Source organism: Leucoraja erinacea, chromosome 23, assembly GCF_028641065.1.
Source record: "Leucoraja erinacea ecotype New England chromosome 23, Leri_hhj_1, whole genome shotgun sequence".
NCBI lineage: Eukaryota > Metazoa > Chordata > Chondrichthyes > Rajiformes > Rajidae > Leucoraja > Leucoraja erinaceus.
Window position 1 is genome coordinate 7,841,306 of NC_073399.1, and position 20,336 is coordinate 7,861,641.

The 20,336-nt window shown below is 44.7% G+C and overlaps 1 protein-coding gene across 1 annotated transcript; it reads left to right on the top strand.

Moving 5' to 3' along the window:
- The first annotated feature begins 6,480 nt into the window (after window positions 1-6,480).
- cacng4b (calcium channel, voltage-dependent, gamma subunit 4b) lies at window positions 6,481-19,729 on the top strand. Its single transcript, XM_055653758.1, has 4 exons — window positions 6,481-7,277; window positions 14,663-14,746; window positions 16,190-16,330; window positions 18,191-19,729. Exons 1-4 carry the CDS (start codon window positions 7,061-7,063, stop codon window positions 18,733-18,735), a joined length of 987 nt encoding a protein of 328 aa, XP_055509733.1. The 5' UTR covers window positions 6,481-7,060; the 3' UTR covers window positions 18,736-19,729.
- Window positions 19,730-20,336: the final 607 nt, after the last annotated feature.

Consider the following 20,336-nt stretch of genomic DNA (forward strand, 5'->3'; position numbering starts at 1 on the left):
ATTTGCTCTCTCCAGTTGAATAACCTTGACCTGCTGGGCTTGGCCCTGACCTCTCCACGAGCAACACCCCGTGCAAAGCAGCACAGCCTTCTTCCACCTGTCCCATTAAGCCATTTGGTCTCACCAGAAATATTCCTTGTCTCATCCATTACTCCCATATCCATTCTCTTGAGGCGGCACAGTGGCGCAGCAGGTAGAGGCGCTGCCTCACAGCACCAAATATCCGGATCTCGGGTGCTGTCTGTGTGCAGTTTGCACGTTTTCCCTGTGGCCGCGTGGGTTTCCTCCAGGTGCTCCGGTTTCCTCCCACATCTCAAAGATGAGAACATTAAGCGGCAAGATTAGCAAGTTTGCAGATGATACAAAAGTGGGTGGTTTTGCAGAGAGTGATGATAGCTATGAAACATTGCAGCAGGATCTTGGTCGATTGGCCAGGTGGGCTGAGGAATGGTTGATGGAATTTAATTGAGAAATGTCAGGTGTTGCATTTTGGGGCGTCTAACATGAGCAAGACCTAAACAGTGAATGGTAGGGATCTGGGTAGTGTTGTAGAGCAGAAGGATCTAGGAGTACAGGTGCATGGTTCCTTGAAGGTGGAATCGCAGGTAGATAGGGTGGTCAAAACGGCGTTTGGCACATTGGCCTTCATCAGTCAGAGTATTGAGTATAGAAGTTGGGAGATTATGTTGCAGTTGGATAAAGTGTTGGTGAGGCTGCATTTAGAGTGTTGTGTTCAGTTCTGGGCACCGTGTCACGGGAAAGATGTTGTCAACTTGGAAAGGGTACAGAGAAGATTTACAAGGATGTTGCCAGGGCAGCGGGTCTGAGAGGTTGTGTAGGCTGGGACTCTATTTCCTGGAGCGCAGGAGGATGAGGGGTGATCTTATTGGGGTGTATAAGATCATGAGAGGAATAGGTCGGGTAGATGCACAGAGTCTTTTGCCCAGAGTAGGTGAATCGAGGACCAGACAACATAGGTTTAAGGTGAAGAGGAACAGATTTAACAGGAATCTGAGGGGTAACTTTTTGTTTATTTTGCATTCGCGATCTGTAACCAAGAAATATGTTTTAGAAATGAGATATCGGCTGAGTAATTGGCGAACTCTGAGTTCTTGATCGAGGGAGACACAGGGTGCCCTGTGTTATAGAACAGGCAGTCCCATACAAATGCGCGGGACACCTATTCTCCTTAAAATATTACCTTGAGAAATTGTTGAGGACACGCATTCTGGGTGGCGGCGGGCGCACCAAGTGAGCAAAACACAAATGCTGGAGGAACTCAGCGGATCAGGCGGCATCTGTGGAGGTGAATAGACAGGCGATGTTTCAGGTTGGGAGCCTTTTTCAGACCTGGGACGATGTTACTTCCATGCTTGGCTGTTGAACCGTGCAATGGGTCCTGGTTCAATATTGTCATTTGCCCCAAAACCCACCCAGGCCGAACAATTTCAAATCCATTGTAAATGTTACTTAGATATTGCTTCTCGGTTTCATTACGACTATTTGACAATAGACAATAGACAATAGGTGCAGGAGTAGGCCATTCGGCCCTTCGAGCCAGCACCACCATTCAATGTGATCATAGCTGATCATCCCCAATCAGTACCCCGTTCCTGCCTTCTCCCCATATCCCCTATTTTTAAGAGCCCTATCTAGCTCTCCCTTGAAAGCATCCAGAGAACCTGTCTCCACCACCCTCTGAGGCAGAGAATTCCACAGACTCAACACTCTCTGTGAGAAAAAGTGTTTTATCTTCTCCGTTCTAAATGGCTTACTCCTTATTCTTAAACGGTGGCTCCTGGTTCTGGACTCCTCCAACATCGGGAACATGTTTCCTGCACCTAGCGTATCCAAGCCCTTAACAATGTTTGGAGGCATTGATTTCAAAATCACATCATTCCGTAACTGCCCTATCTGTGTGTACCATAATTAGTTTAAAACGCTGCTTTTGAAGGAAGAATGATAGTCACCGATTCAGGATAAAATGGTACTTGACCTGATTTAATTAATTTGTGGTCTTTGAACGAGCTGCGACTGTGTGTGTGTGAGAGAGAGGGCGGCAGACAGGTGCGTGTTATTCTGGAATGTAAACCAGCGTTCAATAGCTCGCACGTGATTGAATTGTTAAACGTGGCCTTTATCGAGAAGCCAGGATCGCGGCAGAGTTTGTGCATTCTTCCACAGCGGTCTTCATTCATATCTCTGAAAACACCGCCATTCTGCAACCAACAACAGCCAGACCCTTTGCCATGAATAAAACATTGCAGCACACACGTCTCCCCTTATTCACTTATCACTTGCCTATCTTTGAGCTGATAGGGGGGATAACCCCCCCACTATTTCCCCAACACAGATATCTTCACCATATCTCCAAACTGGGTCAGAGGTTTTTGAAATAAACATGATCTGTGTAATATCCCGAGGGACTCGCCCCCCCTTCCCCTCCCCCCAAACAGCCCATGGTGACCTTTAACTGCGCTGAACAGTAGCTGTAGATTGGAGCTGTATATTCTCAAGTGAAAATGCAAATTTACAGTTACAGCTGTCTTGTTAATATGGACTCAGGGCCGAGGTTGATAAAATATTTTTGGCATGTTGGTCATGCAGTAATTCTCCTGTAGAGCAGCAAGCTCTGCGATGTGTTTACACAAGTAAGTGTGCGCCTCTGTCTGTGTGTGTGTGAGAGGGGGGCAGGTTAATGCAATATTTATGAAGTGCCTTTTGTTTTGTAAAACACCACAAGGGGCTTCATAAGAATGTAATTAGACCGAAGCAGGCCCCAGCTTAGGAGACGTCAGGAACAGAAAAACAAAAACAAACACCCTGCATATGCTGGGCATGTGAAATTTAAAAAAAAAACTGAAAATGCTGTAAATACTCATCTGTCGACATCTGTGGAGAGAGAACCAGGGTCGACGTTTCAGGTCCATAACCTTACTTCACAAAATGAGAACATTTAGAGAGCAGACATGCTTTATTTCACAGAGAATGGACAGGGGTGGGTTGACAGAACAAATATTGTCTGTAGAAACAAGCAACTGCAGATACCAGTTTACGAAAAGACAACACAATACGCTTTGGGGGTGGGGGGGTGGGGGTGAGGGGGGGGGGAGGAGGAAAGCTGAAAGAGGGGAGGGGCAGGGTAAAGCCTAGCAGGCACTAGTACAAAGGACAAAGCCTGGCAGATATGTAGGGAGGAACTGCAGATGCTGGTTTAAACCGAAGATAGACACAATATTCTGGAATAACTCGGCGAGACGTAGCATTTCTGGAGAGAAGGAATGGGTGACGTTTCGGGTCGAACCTTCTTCAGAGCTATAAGTTGAATACAGGTTTGGGGGGGGGGGGGGGGTTAATAGGCAGATGGTTGGATAAGGGCTAAAGATGAAAAGGCAGGTGTGAGATAAAAGGATTGAAGGATTATGGATTGTGAAACTAGAGGAAGGAATATAGGTGGAAGGAGAGGGGAGAAATAGGATGTCAATGAATTGTAAGCGGTTCAGATAAAATCTACTGAAATTAATACTTAGAATGAGTACAGGATCTTATGAGGAAGGATGAGATAGGCCAAGCCTACATCCATTGGAGTTCAGATCTGTGACAAACGACTTAACTGAAACCTCCAGAATCCTGAGTGGTTTCAACAGGAGAATGTGTACAGAATATTTCCTCTTGAGATTGAAACTGGAACTGGAGGTTACTGTAAAAGTAAGGGGTCACCCATTTAAGACAGACTTGAGGCAAATATGTTTCCTTGGGTCCTGATTCTCCTGCCTTCCCCCCATAACCTCTGTCACCTGTCCTAATCAAGAAAGTGGAAGGTGGAAGGTGGAAAGGCAGACATGTGAGACGGAACAGACACAGCTGAAAGCCCATCGACTACAATGGAAAGAAGGCCATGATTAAGTAAAATGGCAAACAGCCCTGATGCAATCGTATGCAAAATGTCAGAGGCATTGAAGCCATTCAAACTGGAGAATGGAATGGAGTCAGGTAGGAGGCAAATTTTAGGCAGCTGTGTGAATCTGTGTGCTTGAAATGGAGACTGGCCACTCCACCGATCCCCTGGAAAGAACTCAGGGAATTCAATTAAGGAAAGGGAAGAGACATATGTGAACCATGTGAAAGTGAAACAGGTTGGAAATTGGCAGAAACGCCAATCTGAGATGTACAAGACCAATAAGAATCACCAATACAAGAATCAATGTACTGAAAAACCATTGAAAGATATGGCCAAAGAAACCACAAACTAATTACATAATGAGGATGAGTAAAGAGAACAAAGTTTAACAGAAACTAAAAAGGTGATCTTTAAGATGATTGATGTGACTGAAGGACCTTAAAGAGTGTTTAAAGAGCTTTATACAAAAATGTAGATGATGGGATCACCAGGCCTGGGTGCAAACTGCTAAAAGTAGCAAGTGAGGAAATTACAGATTTCAATGTTCTCTGGTTACACGTACGGTTATGCAGTTAGGAGGGTGACTGACAATATTGTACTGTGGATTAAAAAGGCATGAAAGGATAAACAGACACATTTCAGGGGAGCTAGTTTAACTTAACTGGTGGGTACATCAATTGAATACATTCATTTACTTTTAATTTCATTTAAAATCAATGGATAGTCAGCACGGATTTGTCAGGTAAGTTCATATCTGACCAAATTGATTGAATTGTTTGTAGAGGTAATACACAGTCAGTGAGGCTTTGTTTGATGTGGTTTAGATGCACATAAACAATGCGTTTGACAAGGTCCCAAATGGCAGGTCGATCAAAACAGTAAACACATGTGAGATCCAAGGGAGAGCAGCAAAGTGAATCCAACAGGAGGCAGAGGGTCATAATTGACACATGCGTTTGTGATTGGAAGTCTATTGCTTTTGGGTTCTATTTATTTTATGATTTAGACCATTTTAAAAATACATTTTAGATTCTGAGTGTTGCAGTAAAGCCTCAAATGTATTGCACCTCCCAACTGCCCTTGTGGAGAGTCCATTTGTTGAAGCACTTCTGGTGAAGATTCTCCCACAGTCTTGTTGGGTACAGCATTCCATGATTTAGGACCAGCTTTGATGAAGGACCAACAAAATATTTCCTAGTAAGGGTGCCGTGCAACTTGGAAACTGCCTGTGGTGCTGTTTCTATGTACATGCTGCTCGAGCTCTTCTTGGTGTTAGAGGTACCGGTTTGGGAGTGGTCTCAATGAGTAAATGCAGTATGTTTTTCAGAACTAGCCTTTGTAACAGTGGGAACAAGAGGCCTTTAGATAGACACATGGATATACAGGGAATGAAGGGACATGGATCACATATAAGCAGAGGAGATTAACTTGTCATCACGCCGGGCACAGACATTGTGAGCCAATGGACGGTCCTATGTTGTACTATTCTGTGTTTTAAATATTGAGCGTGGTTGATAGATGCCAATTAAGTGGGTTGTTTTGACCTGGATGGTGTCAAATCTCTTGAGAGTTGCTGGATAGTATTCCATCAGGCTCTTGGACTTGTGCCTATTAAATGACAATACGATATCTGTCATAGGTGTGAGGCAACATATTTGAGGTAATAACAAAAGGCAATAAATAACTGGCAGGTTTTCAGGTTTTCCAGGGATCTTGGAATTTATGTGGGCAGATGTTTAAAGTTTTAGAATAGATTAATAAGCAACGATCAAATGCATAAAGAGTGCTTTTCTTTATTCTATTAGATTTCAAATAATTACGGAAAAAGATAGGACTGGATCTTTTGCTGATTCCACCCATTGTCACGATGTGACCTGGAACCCATACATGGTTAGGAAGGGACTGCAGATGCTGGTTTACACCGGAGATTGACACAAAAATGTTGGAGTAACTCAGCGGGTCAGACAGCGTATCTGGAGAGAAGGAAGGAGTGACATTTCAGGTCGAGTCTGAATAAGGGTCTCGACCCGAAATGTCACTCATTCCTTCTCTCCAGACATGCTGCCTGTTCCGCTGAGTTACTCCAGCACTTTGTGTCTACCTAGAAATTGTTCTTTTGATTTGTTCAGCCAGTCAGCGCAGCCCGTGTCCCTTTTAGGGATATGACAGAGAAGCTTCCGTCTCAAGAAGGCTCCCGACCCAAAACATTGCCCGTCCTATTCCCTCACAGATGCCATCTGGCCCGCAGCGCTCTTTGTGTTCAATGAAAAGCATGCCCAATAAAACGACAGATGCGACCGCTCGGTCTATCTATCACGACTGTTCGAAAGCTTTCCAATTCATCCGGCGTCTCTGCTCTTTCCTCATTGGGGCTTTATGGGTTTTCTCAAATCCAATCAAATAAAAGCAAATTCAACGTGAGCAGAAGTGCCACCAAAAAGCCAACCGAATCTTCCCAGCGCAGTGACAATGTTGTCAGTGTTTAACTCCGTCCACGCCCCGCGGTGCCCACATCGCTGTGAAAGGCTGCCTTCGTTGCACTCGGCACCGGATGACTAGACACCGCGTACGACTCGGAAATGTCAGGCACATGTAGACATCTCCCGAATACCCACGACTCTGGCTCAGAAGCCGGACAGCCAGTCTCTTGGATGTGTCGCTCCGTCAGGCGTTGAACATTTTTGGATGAGATTCGCAGTTAGGGCACAAAGGCGGAACCGGGTCACGTACTAGGATTCGGTGACGAGTGGATCAGGAGGGAAGTGGCTAAATCTTGCTCTCTTCAATTTTCATTCAAACCATTTCTCTCTTCGTCCGCCCATCCTTGTCTCGATTCTCCCAGTTCCCGGGCAGCCGGGCGAGCAAAAAAACCCAAAACGAGGTAGACCAACAAGAGGTTGTACTTCATTCATCCTGAACAAAGCTTCATCGGCGGATTGGAGTGCGAAGTTGCCCGTCTCAATCGAGCTCGGTGGTTTCATCTCTCGGGGGTGGAAGTGTAGCCCCGCTGGAGGGAGGAGGCGCAGGAGCCAGGCAGATGGAAGTTGTGGAAAAGCAGCATGTTCCCCGGGAACGCTCGCTCCTGTCGTCGTAGGCTGCGCTGCCCCCGGGCGCAGCCGTCTCCTCTCTCTCCCCAAGCTGGCCGGGCTATGATGCACCATGGGCTGGTGCGACCCCGGAGTACAGATGCTCTTCACCATGATGGGCGCCTTCGCAGCCTTCAGCCTGATGAGCATCGCCATCGGCACCGACTACTGGCTCCACTCGCGGGCTTATTTCTGCAACAGCACGAACAGCACGAGCGAGGAGAACCAAGTGAAAAAGGAGAAAGGAGCCATGATCCATTCGGGTCTCTGGAGAGTCTGTTGTATGGAAGGTAACGTTTGCTGGTTCAATCTAACACCCCTGTCCAACTGGCCAGGTTAAGGGACTGGACACGGAAGAGCTTTGCGCTTCACCATTTGAATCGAATTCCGGTATGCATTTCAGACATACCTGCCTGATCTAGCGGTGGATGGAGCAAGGGTTAAAAATAACGGCGAGTGTTTCGTTGCAGGGTTTAAATGGTGTTAGCAACTAAACTGGACAGGCTAGATGCAGGAAGATTGTTCCCGATGTTGGGGAAGTCCAGAACAAGGGGGTCATCGTTTAAGGATAAAGGGGAAGTCTTTTAGGACCGAGGTGAGAATTTTGTTTTTCACACGGAGTGGTGAATCTGTGGAATTATCTGCCACAGAAAGTAGTTGAGGTCAGTTAATTGGCTATATTTAAGAAAGATGTGGCTCTTGTGGCTAAAGGGATCAGGGGGTATGGAGAGAAGGCAGGTACAGGATATTGAGTTGGATGATCAGCCATGATCACATTGAATGGCGGTGCAGGCTCGAAGGGCCGAATGGCCTACTCCTGCACCTATTTTCTATGTTTCTAAATTGGAGAGGACAGACGATTCCTCTTTCCCCCTAAGGGGAATTCCCCCTAATCCCCTAAGAGGCATACAGATACCTTCAATTTTCAATCTTTAGATGGGTAACAGTCTGTAACATTTGAGAGAGAGAGAGAGCGAGAGAGGAGAGAGGAGAGCCCCAACGAGTTGGAGAAGGGAGCGCGCAAGTGAGGCTTTTCAAAAGGAGCGGGTTTGGTGGTGGGACTCGGCAGTCTTCGCAGCTTCCACTATGCCTTCCGTTTTTCCTCCTGAGTTTTTTATTCTGTTGTGGCAAGCGTTTATCTGGACATGTGGATTAACGTTTGCCTTGGTATGGCCTCGCTTCGTAGATCGTTAAGGGCTTGGACACACTAGAGGCAGGAAACATGTTCCCGATGTTGGGGGAGACCAGAACCACGGGCCACAGTTTAAGAATAAGGAATAAGCCATTTAGAACGGAGACGAGGAAACACTTTTTCTCACAGAGAGTGGTGAGTCTGTGGAATTATCTGCCTCAGAGGGCGGTGGAGGCAGGTTCTCTGGATGCTTTCAAGAGAGAGCTAGATAGGGCTCTTAAAAATAGCGGAGTCAGGGGATATGGGGTTAAGATAGGAACGGGATACTGATTGGGGATGATCAGCCATGGTCACATTGAATGGCGGTGCTGGCTCGAGGGGCCGAATGGCACCTATTGCGCCACCTGCACCTATTGTCTATTGTACCACGGGCAGCGGATTCAAACAGTTCATCTGAGCACATTTCATCCCATGGAGCCATGTCTCAGTCTAAAATAAATATCCCCACTGGGAGTCGCAGCAACTGTTCTCAGAATCAGAATCAGAATGCTTTATTGTCATTGCATGTGTCACATACAACGAGATTACTGTGTCTCTCCATTTAAAAGAACTTCAAACATTCACATAATCATACTTTTTACACTCCCTCCCTCCCCAAACCCACCTAAACCCACCCACTCTCGAATACAATTGGACAGGGTGAGTTTAGAACCTTGTTTAGAACCTTGTTATGAAATCTCTTTAATGCAAGCTCTGTATCCTTTAGTAAAGCGAATAACAAGCTTATCACAATTGCGCTGAGCTTTGGAGAGAACGGACCCGAAGTGGTCACAGTCGCCGTGCTTAGCGGAATATAGGCTTGTCTCGGAGGGTGTACCACGATGGGTCGCTAAGTCCTGGGATCAGATAACTCCTGGGTTTAGATGATCCCATGTGCAGTTATCGAGTACAGTCTGCGTATGTCCCAGATTTTAGAAGAATGAGGTGAACTCAGGTTTTAATGTGGCAGCGTGGAGGTTTGTACTGGCTCGAGTCTGAACTAGCACCATTGTCTCAGGAAAACAGCTTGAGCTGACTGAACCGGCTTGTTTTTACTCCGAGGATGCGAGTCTGGGAAATTCTGCTTTCCAGAGGGTTCGGACGCTGCGTTGTACTCATTGCTGAAGATTAACATTGGATCACTGAGGAATATGGGGATGGTGAGGTTTGGGGCGATCAATTAGATGAGCCACATCATTTAGTGCGGAACCGCAGGCGCCAATAGCCTCCATTTGCTCTTATTTTGCATGTTCTTAAATGGGGCATAAACACGTCGTTCTCTGTGGTACAAAGGGCAGAGAATTCACTGTCCAAGTGGACCTCCCAGATTATACTCACATGTCCCCGCCCACCCTCTTCATTTCACCATTTCAGCGCCTCGCTTCCCTTATTTATTCAGTTCCTGTCCTCCTCGTGATCAGACAGCTCCTCCGTGATCCCCCAAAAAACTAGCCGCCTGAACACATTTCCTCCGAATTCCTTGCAGGATTAATTAGAAAATATGTAATATTTCGTCTTAATCCGTCTTTCGGCTAAATCACTGAAATTAACGTTAAATTGAATTGAACACATTGAAGCAGACGCGCTCAGGGAGAAAGGTGTGAACGTATTTAACTGTTGCACTGGCAAACCTCCGATAGCCCGTGATGGTTTCTACCCGAGCATTTCACTCTATGCCCCTCCGCCTGCCTGCCTTCCTTCCTTCCACATTCTGTTTTCCATCGTCCGCAATTACTCTTGGTTTATAGATTTGGGAGATCTTTGATCTGGTATTTTGTTGGTTCACACGACCAATGGTGTTTTATCATTAATGTTTTATTATTATTAATGTTTAGTGTTTTCTGAGTCATTCATAACTGTCACTGTATGTCATGTTGTTATTTGTGGGCAGAGCACCAAGGCAAATTCCTTGTATGTGAATACTTGGCCAATAAACCTACTTACTTACCAGCTGGATCAGTTGGGCTACTCCGCCGGATTCCACAAGGGTTATAAATTGGGAGGTTGGGATCAGAGACTTAATAAATCATTTCATTTATGACTCCATTCTAATAGCTTGCAGGTTCACATTTCCACACATTAGACTTCTGAACAAAGGGTCATTGTTGGATTTCTGTGTTTTTTAAAACACACAATGATTTTGCAGTCAGACGGATTGTCAGCTAGATGCAAAAAAAAAGGCCAACACGGTAAAAGCATCTCTCCCCATCTTCAAGGTTCTTAGAAGCCTGATGTTAACCCGTGCCAATTTAGCATGCACTAAACCTGTCAAGGCTAATGGCAGAGCTACTGGTCCCACAGTAGACAATATAAGAAGATGGGTTATGATACAACTTCATTACAAAAATTGGTATCCTACAGATGGAGCACAGTGTACATTTCTGGTCACCACACGCCAGCAAGGACACGGGGAGGTGCAGAAAATAATCAGAATGTTGACCAGGATTCAACCTTTCTATTATGACGAAGACTTGATCGGGTGGAGCAGAAGAGGCTGAGGGGGGTAGAGGTATACCAGATTATGAGGATGTAGTTCGTATGTTTGCGGGACATTAGTCTTTTACACACCCCATTGCAGAGGTGTGTAAAAGTAGAGGACATTAGTTTAGAATCTCCTGGGATAAATAAAGTACCGTATTGTATCATAAAGGCGATCTGAAGAAGAACTTTTTCATACAGGTTATGGCTGGAATCTGGAAGGAACTGCCTGAGGGAGTAGTGGAGGCAAGCATTATCACAACATGTAAGATGTAATTATATGAGTACCCGAATCCCCATGGCATGGAAGACTACAGCCAAGTGCTGGTGAAATGGGATTGGTATATGCAGGTATTTGATGGGTGGCCTAGTCATGGTGGGCCGAATAGCCTGTTTCTGTGCAGTGTGACTCTGACACATGTCACCAGGAGCTAGAGAACTGAGATTATCGTCTAGTTCTCACTCACCTGGAATTATCAAGGATTTACTACAAAGCCATTTCCAATGTACTAACGAACACATAATTTTCGCATCCAGTTTTTCAGAAAATTAGGTTTATATTAGGAAGGATTTTTTAATATCCCCAGTGTCTACAATTCCGTTTCAGTAGATAAATGTATTTCTGTGATCTGTCATTGCTGCCAAATATGGATCAAAGTTGAGTATACACAGAACAGATCTGCTGCATATTAATACAGAGCCTGAGGGGAGATGAAGAGAATGTTTTTTAAAACAGTAAGTTGTTGTGAAGTGGTATGCATCACTTGACAGCAGACCAATAATAACCTGCAAAAGAAAGTTAGGTAAAGATTTGAAAAGGGAATAATTGCAGGTCAATAGATCCAAGAACAAGAGTTTGTGAATAATTCAGTTGCTCCTTTGAGAGCCAGCACGTGTATAATGGGCCAAAGGACCACCTTCGCTAAGACTGTTTGATCTTAAATTACTATTTAAACAAAGAGGGAGTATGGAACTCAGTTCATGCCAATGTTTTGCTGTAGCTCTTGCTGCAGCCAATATCAAATCATCGTCACCAATGCTACAAGTTATATCTGAAAGACAAACTCTGTGGTGTTGATCCATAAACATTAATTCATTTCAGGGATGAGGTGCCTTTGTCATTCCCTGATTTCCTTTAATAAGATGATATTGGGCCATATTGAACCAACGCAGTCTTTGTGGTGAATCTGCTCCCACTGCTGAGTAGGGAGTTACAGGATGATGTCGGAGTAACTCAGCGGGACAGGCAACATCTCTGGAGAGAAGGAATGGGTGACGTTTTGGGTCGAGACCCTTCCTCAGACTGATCAGTCCAACATTTTTGTGTCTATCTTCATTCTATGAATGGACAGTTTTGACATTTGGGTTCCATTGGAATGGGCGGTGAATGAGCTGCACCGCAGCTCAGTGAAACATACCTTCCTTCGACCATCGAAGATAAATGTCAGGTATCCTCATAATAGTTCAGTGGGCGCGGCACAGGCCACTCGTGTGTTGGCGGGCGCGAGGGAGGGAAAGCAGCGTGCAACAAGCTCTTAGTGGATGCGGTGCCCAAACACAGGGAGACATCAACGCGTTTTAAACTGCTTTGACTCCTGGAACAAAACTGAGGCTGATGTTATGTCCTGAACTTCCCGTGTCTCCGTTACACGCCGCCCCACTTCTTATCCAGTCATGGCAAGGGTCCGCCTGCGCTTGTCTGTATTCACAATTGAAAATTGTTAAGACGATGCTTCCGCCTGAGTTCGCTGACTTTGATAGTTCCCCGAAACACAGCACTCTCTGCAGTGCAGTAACTCCTGAGGAACGGCTATTTCTCCGCCATCTAGATTGTGCACACTCCAGCCCACCTCTGTCCCAAGGAATGGTGAGATCGGCCATCCAGATGAAGGCCTGCTCTTGCCATAAGGTCTTTTAGAGGCTTTTAAAAAGCTCGGTAAAGTGAGAGTACAACCTCGACGCGGCTGCCAGCGCTCCACACACCACCATCGGGCTAACCCGCCTTCCATCGGCGGAGTGGTGCTCTGAGAAATGTTCTGCCAACAGGTTAATTGCAATTGCAACTATTCAGCTGTAAAAAACAGATCCTGCATTTCCACAGCGCCTTTGATGTTGTTGTAACGACCCGTCGCTTGTTACGGCCAATTAAACAATTTTGTAGACAAGGGTTGTGTGGATCAGATAGCAGGCAAGATTCGCATAGCAAGCGCAAAACGGCAAAAAGATAAAGTGACAGTTAAGTCGGTTTTCATGAAACTAGAATTGCTGGAAATCAGCAATACAACTAAGAATGCTAGAAAAACTCAACAAATCAGATGTGACCTCGTTCTGATGCAACTCCAGGACTTAAGAGGTTATTGTCGCCCTCTCCATAGGGGCCACCGCACCTGCTGGATACTTGCACCGTTTGCTATTTGAATGTTTGTTTGGTTCACGAATAATTTATTCATCAGGTCACCAGCGAGTCTTCTCTTGCTCTTCTTCCAAGATAGGACCTTTAACATCCCTCTGAGAGGATGGATCGATTTACTTGCTTTCTTAGTTTGACGTTTCTTGTTAAAAATGGCACATTAGACAGAGCAACATTTCCCTACTGCATTGGTGTCTCAGTGAAGAAACTTTGTGCGCAGTGAATTAGTATGTTTGAAAGAGTAAATAAATATATCATCTACCTTTGGATCTATTCTTGTTTTAATTAAAAAACATTTTTTTTTAAAAAGGAGTTATGTTAGTGGGTGGATGATGATCAGCATGGATTCAGTGGGCCGAGGGCCTGTTCCTGTGTTGTATCTCTCAATGACTCTGACTCTATATGTATACATGGTGGGCTTATGCAAGTGGTCCTTCGACACCTGCTCAGAATGCAGTAGGAAGAAAAATAGCTCTGGAAGTCAATACTAGGAATCAAGCTCCAGAGATCTGGATGCTGACCTGTACCAATGAACTAACAAGAGCAGACATGGTCAGTGACTATTTGAGGAATTATACCTCTACTTTCAGGCACAGTTGCATTCCCAGTTGTATGCCATTCTGTGTTGGCCCAGCAATTAATTACACAATCAATAACCAGATCTTACCTTTAATTTCACACAGACCTCTATGTCTGGCATATTCAAATATCCCTTCCCTTTGAACACTCACGCCATATTCCTCTGCACTTCATGCTGGTAAATAATGGGCTCCTTATACAGACAATAGGTGCAGGAGTAGGCCATTCGGCCCTTCGAGCCAGCACCGCCATTCAATGTGATCATGGCTGATCATCCCCAATCAGCACCCCGTTCCTGCCTTCTCCCCATATACCCTGACTCCGCTATCTTTAAGAGCCCTATCTAGCTCTCTCTTGAAAGCATCCAGAGAACCTGCCTCCACTGCCCTCTGAGGCGAATTATACACAGACGAATTATAGCCACTAATTTACTTGAAAGACCATTCCACATTCTGAACACATTTATGCACAGGCAAATATCTTGATATCCCTTCTAATTTTGTTTTCTGTTAGTTTAAACTGACATCCTTTCATTCTTCTAATCATTCCTTCTATCCAGAGATCTTTCAGGTCCAACACTTTTCATCACTCCAGCATTTTACGTCTGTCTCCTTTCATTACAATGTAATTTGAAACAGATTTGCCTTCCATATAGATCGTATTCAGAAAACTCCAATTTATTTTCCTTTGGGATCACTCAGAGAATATCCAGCGGTCTACTGTGTATGTTATATTCTTTAATAAAAACAATAACATAAACCATTATATTTTTTGTATTTTTTATTATAGTTTTTAACTTATTATAGCTTTTAAATTGGAACTCCACGAGCAATGAGATCTGTAAACTGCTATACAACACTACGCTAATTAGACGCATCAGCCAACCGTATGTATAACAACATGTTTCACAACTATTAATCATATTTCTAAACCTCATAAAGTGAATGTTGCCCTACTCAGTGGGCATTAGTTGGCTTCTTTTATGTGGGGAAATTGGGGCTCAAGTAATGGTTACTTTCTGATTTCCACTGTTTCAGGTTTTCAAAAAGGAAACTGCTTCAGAATCAATTACTTCCCTGACGATGATGATTATGACCAAGAGGGTTCGGAATACCTTTTACGTAAGTATTTTGTGGGGACACACTCATTTGTGGGCACACACTCTCAGGAATTTGAGCTGCAGTTAAAATGTACTAGGAAAATATAGTATTTGAATTTAGTCTATTTGAAAATGTGCCTTGTTACCAGAAAAATTGCACATTCACCCAGCCCTGTAATTTGGCACTGATTAATACACAGCAATCGTAGAAAGGGTTTCAATGGAAACATTCAAATGTGAATTGTATACATAAGGAATATGGGGGGGGGGGGGGGGGGGGGGGGGGGGGGGGGAGGTGTGGCAAGAGGAAGGAAGCAGATTAATCGGGCCATAAACTCCACCAATTGGATAGCATGGGCACAAATTGCCAAATAATCCCTTTTGTGTGATTCGGTGATGCCATGATTCACCAATTGTTCTTCCAAATTGAATCCGACAAAACCTGTAGACTCACGAGGTTAATTCCCGGGACGGCGGGACTGTCATACGTTGATAGAATGGAGCGACTGGGCTTGTATACTCTGGAATACTCTCAGGATGAGAGGAAATCTTATTGAAACATATAAGATTATTAAGGGTTTAGACACTAGAGGCAGGAAACATGTTCCCGATGTTGGGAGATTCCAGAACCACGGGCCACAGTTTACCAATAAGGGGTAAGCCATTTAGAACGGAGATGAGGATAAACTTTTTCACACAGAGGGTTGTGAATCTGTGGAATTCTCTGCCTCAGAAGGCAGTGGAGGCCAATTCTCTGGATGCTTTCAAGAGAGAGTTAGATACTCTTAAAGATAGCAGTCAGGGAATATGGGGAGAAGGCAGGAATAGGGTACTGATTGTGGATGATCAGCCATGATCACAGTGAATGGTGGTGCTGGCTCGAAGGGCCGAATGGCCTACTCCTGCACCTATTGTCTATTGTCTCAAGGAACCGCAGTTACAAAAAAAAACCGCAAAGTGCTGCAGTAACTCAATGGATCAGACAGCATCTTTGGAGAACTTGACCCTTCTTCAGACTCAAAGAAGGGTTCCAACCCGAAACATGACTTATTAATGTTCTCTGGAGATAAACACAAAATGCTGGAGTAACTCAGCAGGACAGGCAGCATCTCTGGAGATGCTGCCTAACCCGCTGAGTTGCTCCAGCACTTTGTGCCTCACAGAACCTGTTTGCCTTTCTTATTTCTTGAGGCTTCTATAATAGCACAAAGATTTAAAAAAGGAAGTGTGTCAGACTAATTCCTTCCTATTGATTCAGATTTATTACCAACTGTCCTTAAGTCATTTAAAGTAGGCTTTTAATATTTCAAAGAGAGACATTTGTGTTCTCTCCACATTTGTACACACTTATTGTTCTGAATTTGAATTTAGAATATTTGATTGTATTATCAACTAATTTATCATTTGATCATGTCACATTTTCTAGATTTGCAAATAAATAATGGATCTGGATTCTTTCCCCCAGGGATTGTCCGTGCTTCCAGCTTATTCCCAATCCTGAGTGCCATACTACTGCTCTTGGCAGGACTGTGTGTTGGAGTTGGAAAATTGTACAGCAGTAAAACGAACATTATCCTTAGTGCTGGCATCTTATTTGTAGCAGCAGGTGAGTACCAACCTTCACGACTCCTTCTATACCACTCCAGCTTCACTCTCACACACACTCAGTTCATTCTCACACATTCCACTCCTTACCCTAGCACATTTATTCTTCACACACATTCCAGTCCTCGCATCACACATCCTGCTCCCAGTCATTGACACACATTACTCTTGCACACATACTCCTGACTCTCATACACACCCTCACTCTCATCCACATTCCTGTCACTACTCACACTCTCTGAATCATTCCTGTTGACACACTGACTGCTCACTTCTGACTCTTGTATTTACTCATTCATTCACCATTCTCACACACCAAATGTTTCATACACACTCATACTCATTATTCCCAAACACATGAAATAATATTTCTGCAGATTCAGATTCAGATTCAATCTCAATGCAGAATCATAGACAATGCTACTGATTCAATATTAAGCACGCATGCATTAACATGCTGACTATAAGACACATGTTTATTCATAATCTCTCATATGTACGTACTCATACAGAATTACCATTCATCAATCCTCATCTTAGTCACATGCTAAATCCACATCAATGTTAGAACACTGAACATTCAGAAAATACACCAGTTTACATGTACCAGTAGTATTATCATACCTATTGATAATAATAGACAGAGAGTACAGCCTTCCTCGCCTTGATTATCTCACAAACACACTCTCAAATATATAGTGACGGTCATATATTAAAGAAGTCCAGAAACCGTATATGACACTGCACTATTGAAAACAGGAAGATTTTGTTTATCTTAACGAAGTTGGCAAGGTGTTTGGCGTCAGTGGGATTATGAAAGATTTATTTGACAGCAGATTCTGGTTACTCAGTGGAGACTTTTAAAATGCAGTTTCAATCTGCACAACATACAGAACTCAGAGAGACACACGGGACTGTAGATGTGGCGATCCATTGCAAAAAGTAAACTGCTGGAAGAACTCAGAGGGTTGAGAAGCATCTTGAAGGGAGAAGGACGGTCGTCGTAGCATCAATAACCCTTTTAACGCCACAGACAATGCTTGATCCACTGAGTTCTCCTAGCGGTATACTTTTTTGAAACAGAACTAGTGACCAACATATCTCCCTACAACACAAGGAGCAGAGGATAGCTCCATTGATATGGGTGTAAAATAATCCGACAAGCAAATTTATTGCCACATGCAGTTTGACCTACAATAGGGCTATTAGTGTCTTCTGTTCACAGTTCATAACCAGCGGGAGCAGCGTTGGTGTTAAATAACTGGACATTCTCATCACAAATTAGTTAGGATTAAAACAGAAAAAAAGCTGGAAATACTCAGCATGTCAGTCCTTGCCTATGGAAACAGAGACCTGACAAAAGAACTGCAGATGCCCAAATCCTGAGCAAACTCGGGAACTCAGCAGACCAGTCAGCATCTAGACAGGCAAAGTTTTGGGTCTGAAGAAGGGTCCCAACCTGAAACATAGCCTGTCCATTCTCTCCACAGATGCTGTCTGAGCCACAGTTCCTCTGGCATTTACTTATAGAAAAGCAGATTTCACTTCTACTATCTATATGTTCTCCAGATGCTGCCTGGCCTGCTGAGTTACTCCAGCACTTTGTCTCTCTTTTTTTGTAAAGCAGCATCTGCAGCTCCTTGTTTCGACAGATTTACTTTTTCATGCCCAACACTTTTTATCAGCATCTATTCCTTGCACAGTTGCCGCCGCCTCCCCCCCCCCCCCCCCCCCCCCCCATTTCGTTTCCCCCTGACAATTAAAGTGCTTCCTTGCACACTCCAGCACACTTCTTCAGATTGCAGGGAGGGAGACTCGCTCTGTGCATCTCTGGGCTGATGGGTTGTCTCTTTTGCTCTAGGACTGAGTAACATTATCGGGATCATTGTGTACATATCGAGCAACACCGGCGACCCCTGGGATAAGAACGACGATGACAAGAAGAACCTGTATTCCTACGGGTGGTCTTTCTATTTCGGGGCTTTGTCCTTCATCGTGGCGGAAATGTCGGGTGTCTTAGCCGTGAGCATCTACATCGACAAGAACAAGGTGGCCAGGAGCAGGTCGCACCGGGAGTATCTGAAGACTTCCTCCTCGCCCTACGCCAGGATGTCGAACTACAGGTACAGGCAGAGGAGGCGATCCAGGTCCGGCTCCCGATCCGAGGAGCCCTCCCCGGCCCGGGAAATCTGCGCCGCTGGCAACATGAAGATGGTGAGCACCGTGGTGCCGCTGAGCGAGATCTCCATGTACACACTTTCCAGGGAAGCCGGCAAAGCGCCGGCTGGAGCCGCCTATCTCCCGGAGCACGAGGAGAGTTTCCTGCAAGTGCACAACTGCTTCCAGAAAGAGGTGAAGGAGGGCTTCGGCATGAACACGATGAACAGGCGAACAACGCCAGTCTGAGGCCGTCAACATTACACCTTGCTCCCTCATCGCTCCTACTCATTTCATGTCCCCTACACCTTTGGAAGGACCAAGAGTAGGGTACCTCACCTGTCTGGCTTCTCTCTACTGGCGGGTCTTGGATTGCCAGCATACATTGGACAAGGCTGATATTTCAAGCATCAAGATTAAATGAACTGTGTGAATCAAGTCACGGGTTTCTGATAAAATATCCCACTTGGAGAACATCGCGAAACCGAGACGCGCCCGTGTAGTTGGTGATAATCTCAACTGTTAACCTGGAATTAACTTTTTTTTTTAGCATTAATATTCAGTTTTGCATCTCACACAACTGGAATACCAATATCAACGACTGTTCAACTGTTATCTGTTCAAATTCTCGGCTTTAATCTTTAAATGTTGCAGCGATGGGGAGGTTCGTCTAAACCACTGCTCCCGGTTAATCTTCGTTTTCATCATTACCCTGTCAGCCCGGGATCTGGGCATGGAGTGGGCCAATGTTGATATCTGTCACGGCTGGCCGAAGGGTTCCTTACCCCGCCAATAACACACACCCCTCTCCAACATTTTCTTAACTCCACCCCTCCTCAATTACGGAAATTAACCTGGACATGTGTGTGTGTAACGGAACTGACGAATATATTTGTACAATTCTGAAAATTAAGTTAAATGGCATAATTTAATGACTTGGGAATGGTCAAAGCTCAGCTCCAGCAGTCTTCGGTCAGCGCTCATATTGATTGGTATATTGGACTAAACCTCGATGTCTTCAATGGTTGTGTTTCTCGTGGCTTTCCCTCCTCTGAAAAATTGTTACCGTGATGATGTTAAAAGATAGAACTGTGTGTGTGTATAATACTAAACTTGGCAGATAATTAGATTGTTGTGAAACTAGGAGAGAAGACAGAAAACCGTGTGTGTCTGGCGCAATGTGCTCGGGCTCTTGTAAAGTATTTGTGATAATAAACTAGTTTCTGGACGTGTTGGACATTTCTCGTTGTGCGAAGAAACACTGGGTTTACCCTTATGAGTGGAGGCCTTTTGGTACCCTCTGTCCCAACTAGAAGTGGGGGAAAGACAATGGACAATAGGTGCAGGAGTAGACCATTTGGACCTTCGAGCCAGCACTGCCATTCAATGTGATCATGGCTGATCATCCACAATCAGTACCCTGTTCCTGCCTTCTCCCCATATCCCCTGACTCCGCTATTTTTAAGAGCCCTATTTAGCTCTCTCTTGAAAGCATCCAGAGAACCTGCCTCCACCGCCCTCTGAGGCAAAGAATTCCACAGACTCACCACTCTCTGTGAGAAAAAGTGTTTCCTCGTCTCCGTTCTAAACAGCTTACTCCTTATTCTTATTATAGGGAAATATTGATAATAAGACCCCTGGTTCTAGACTCCCCCAACGTCGGGAACATGTTTCCTGCCTCTAGCTTGACCAAACCCTTAACAATCTTACATGTTTCAATGAGATCCCCTCTCATCCTTCTAAACTCCAGAGTGTACAAGCCCAGCTGCTCCATTCTCTCAGCATATGACAGTCCCGCCATCCTGGGAATTAACCTTGTAAACCTGCACTGCACTCCCTCAATAGCAAGA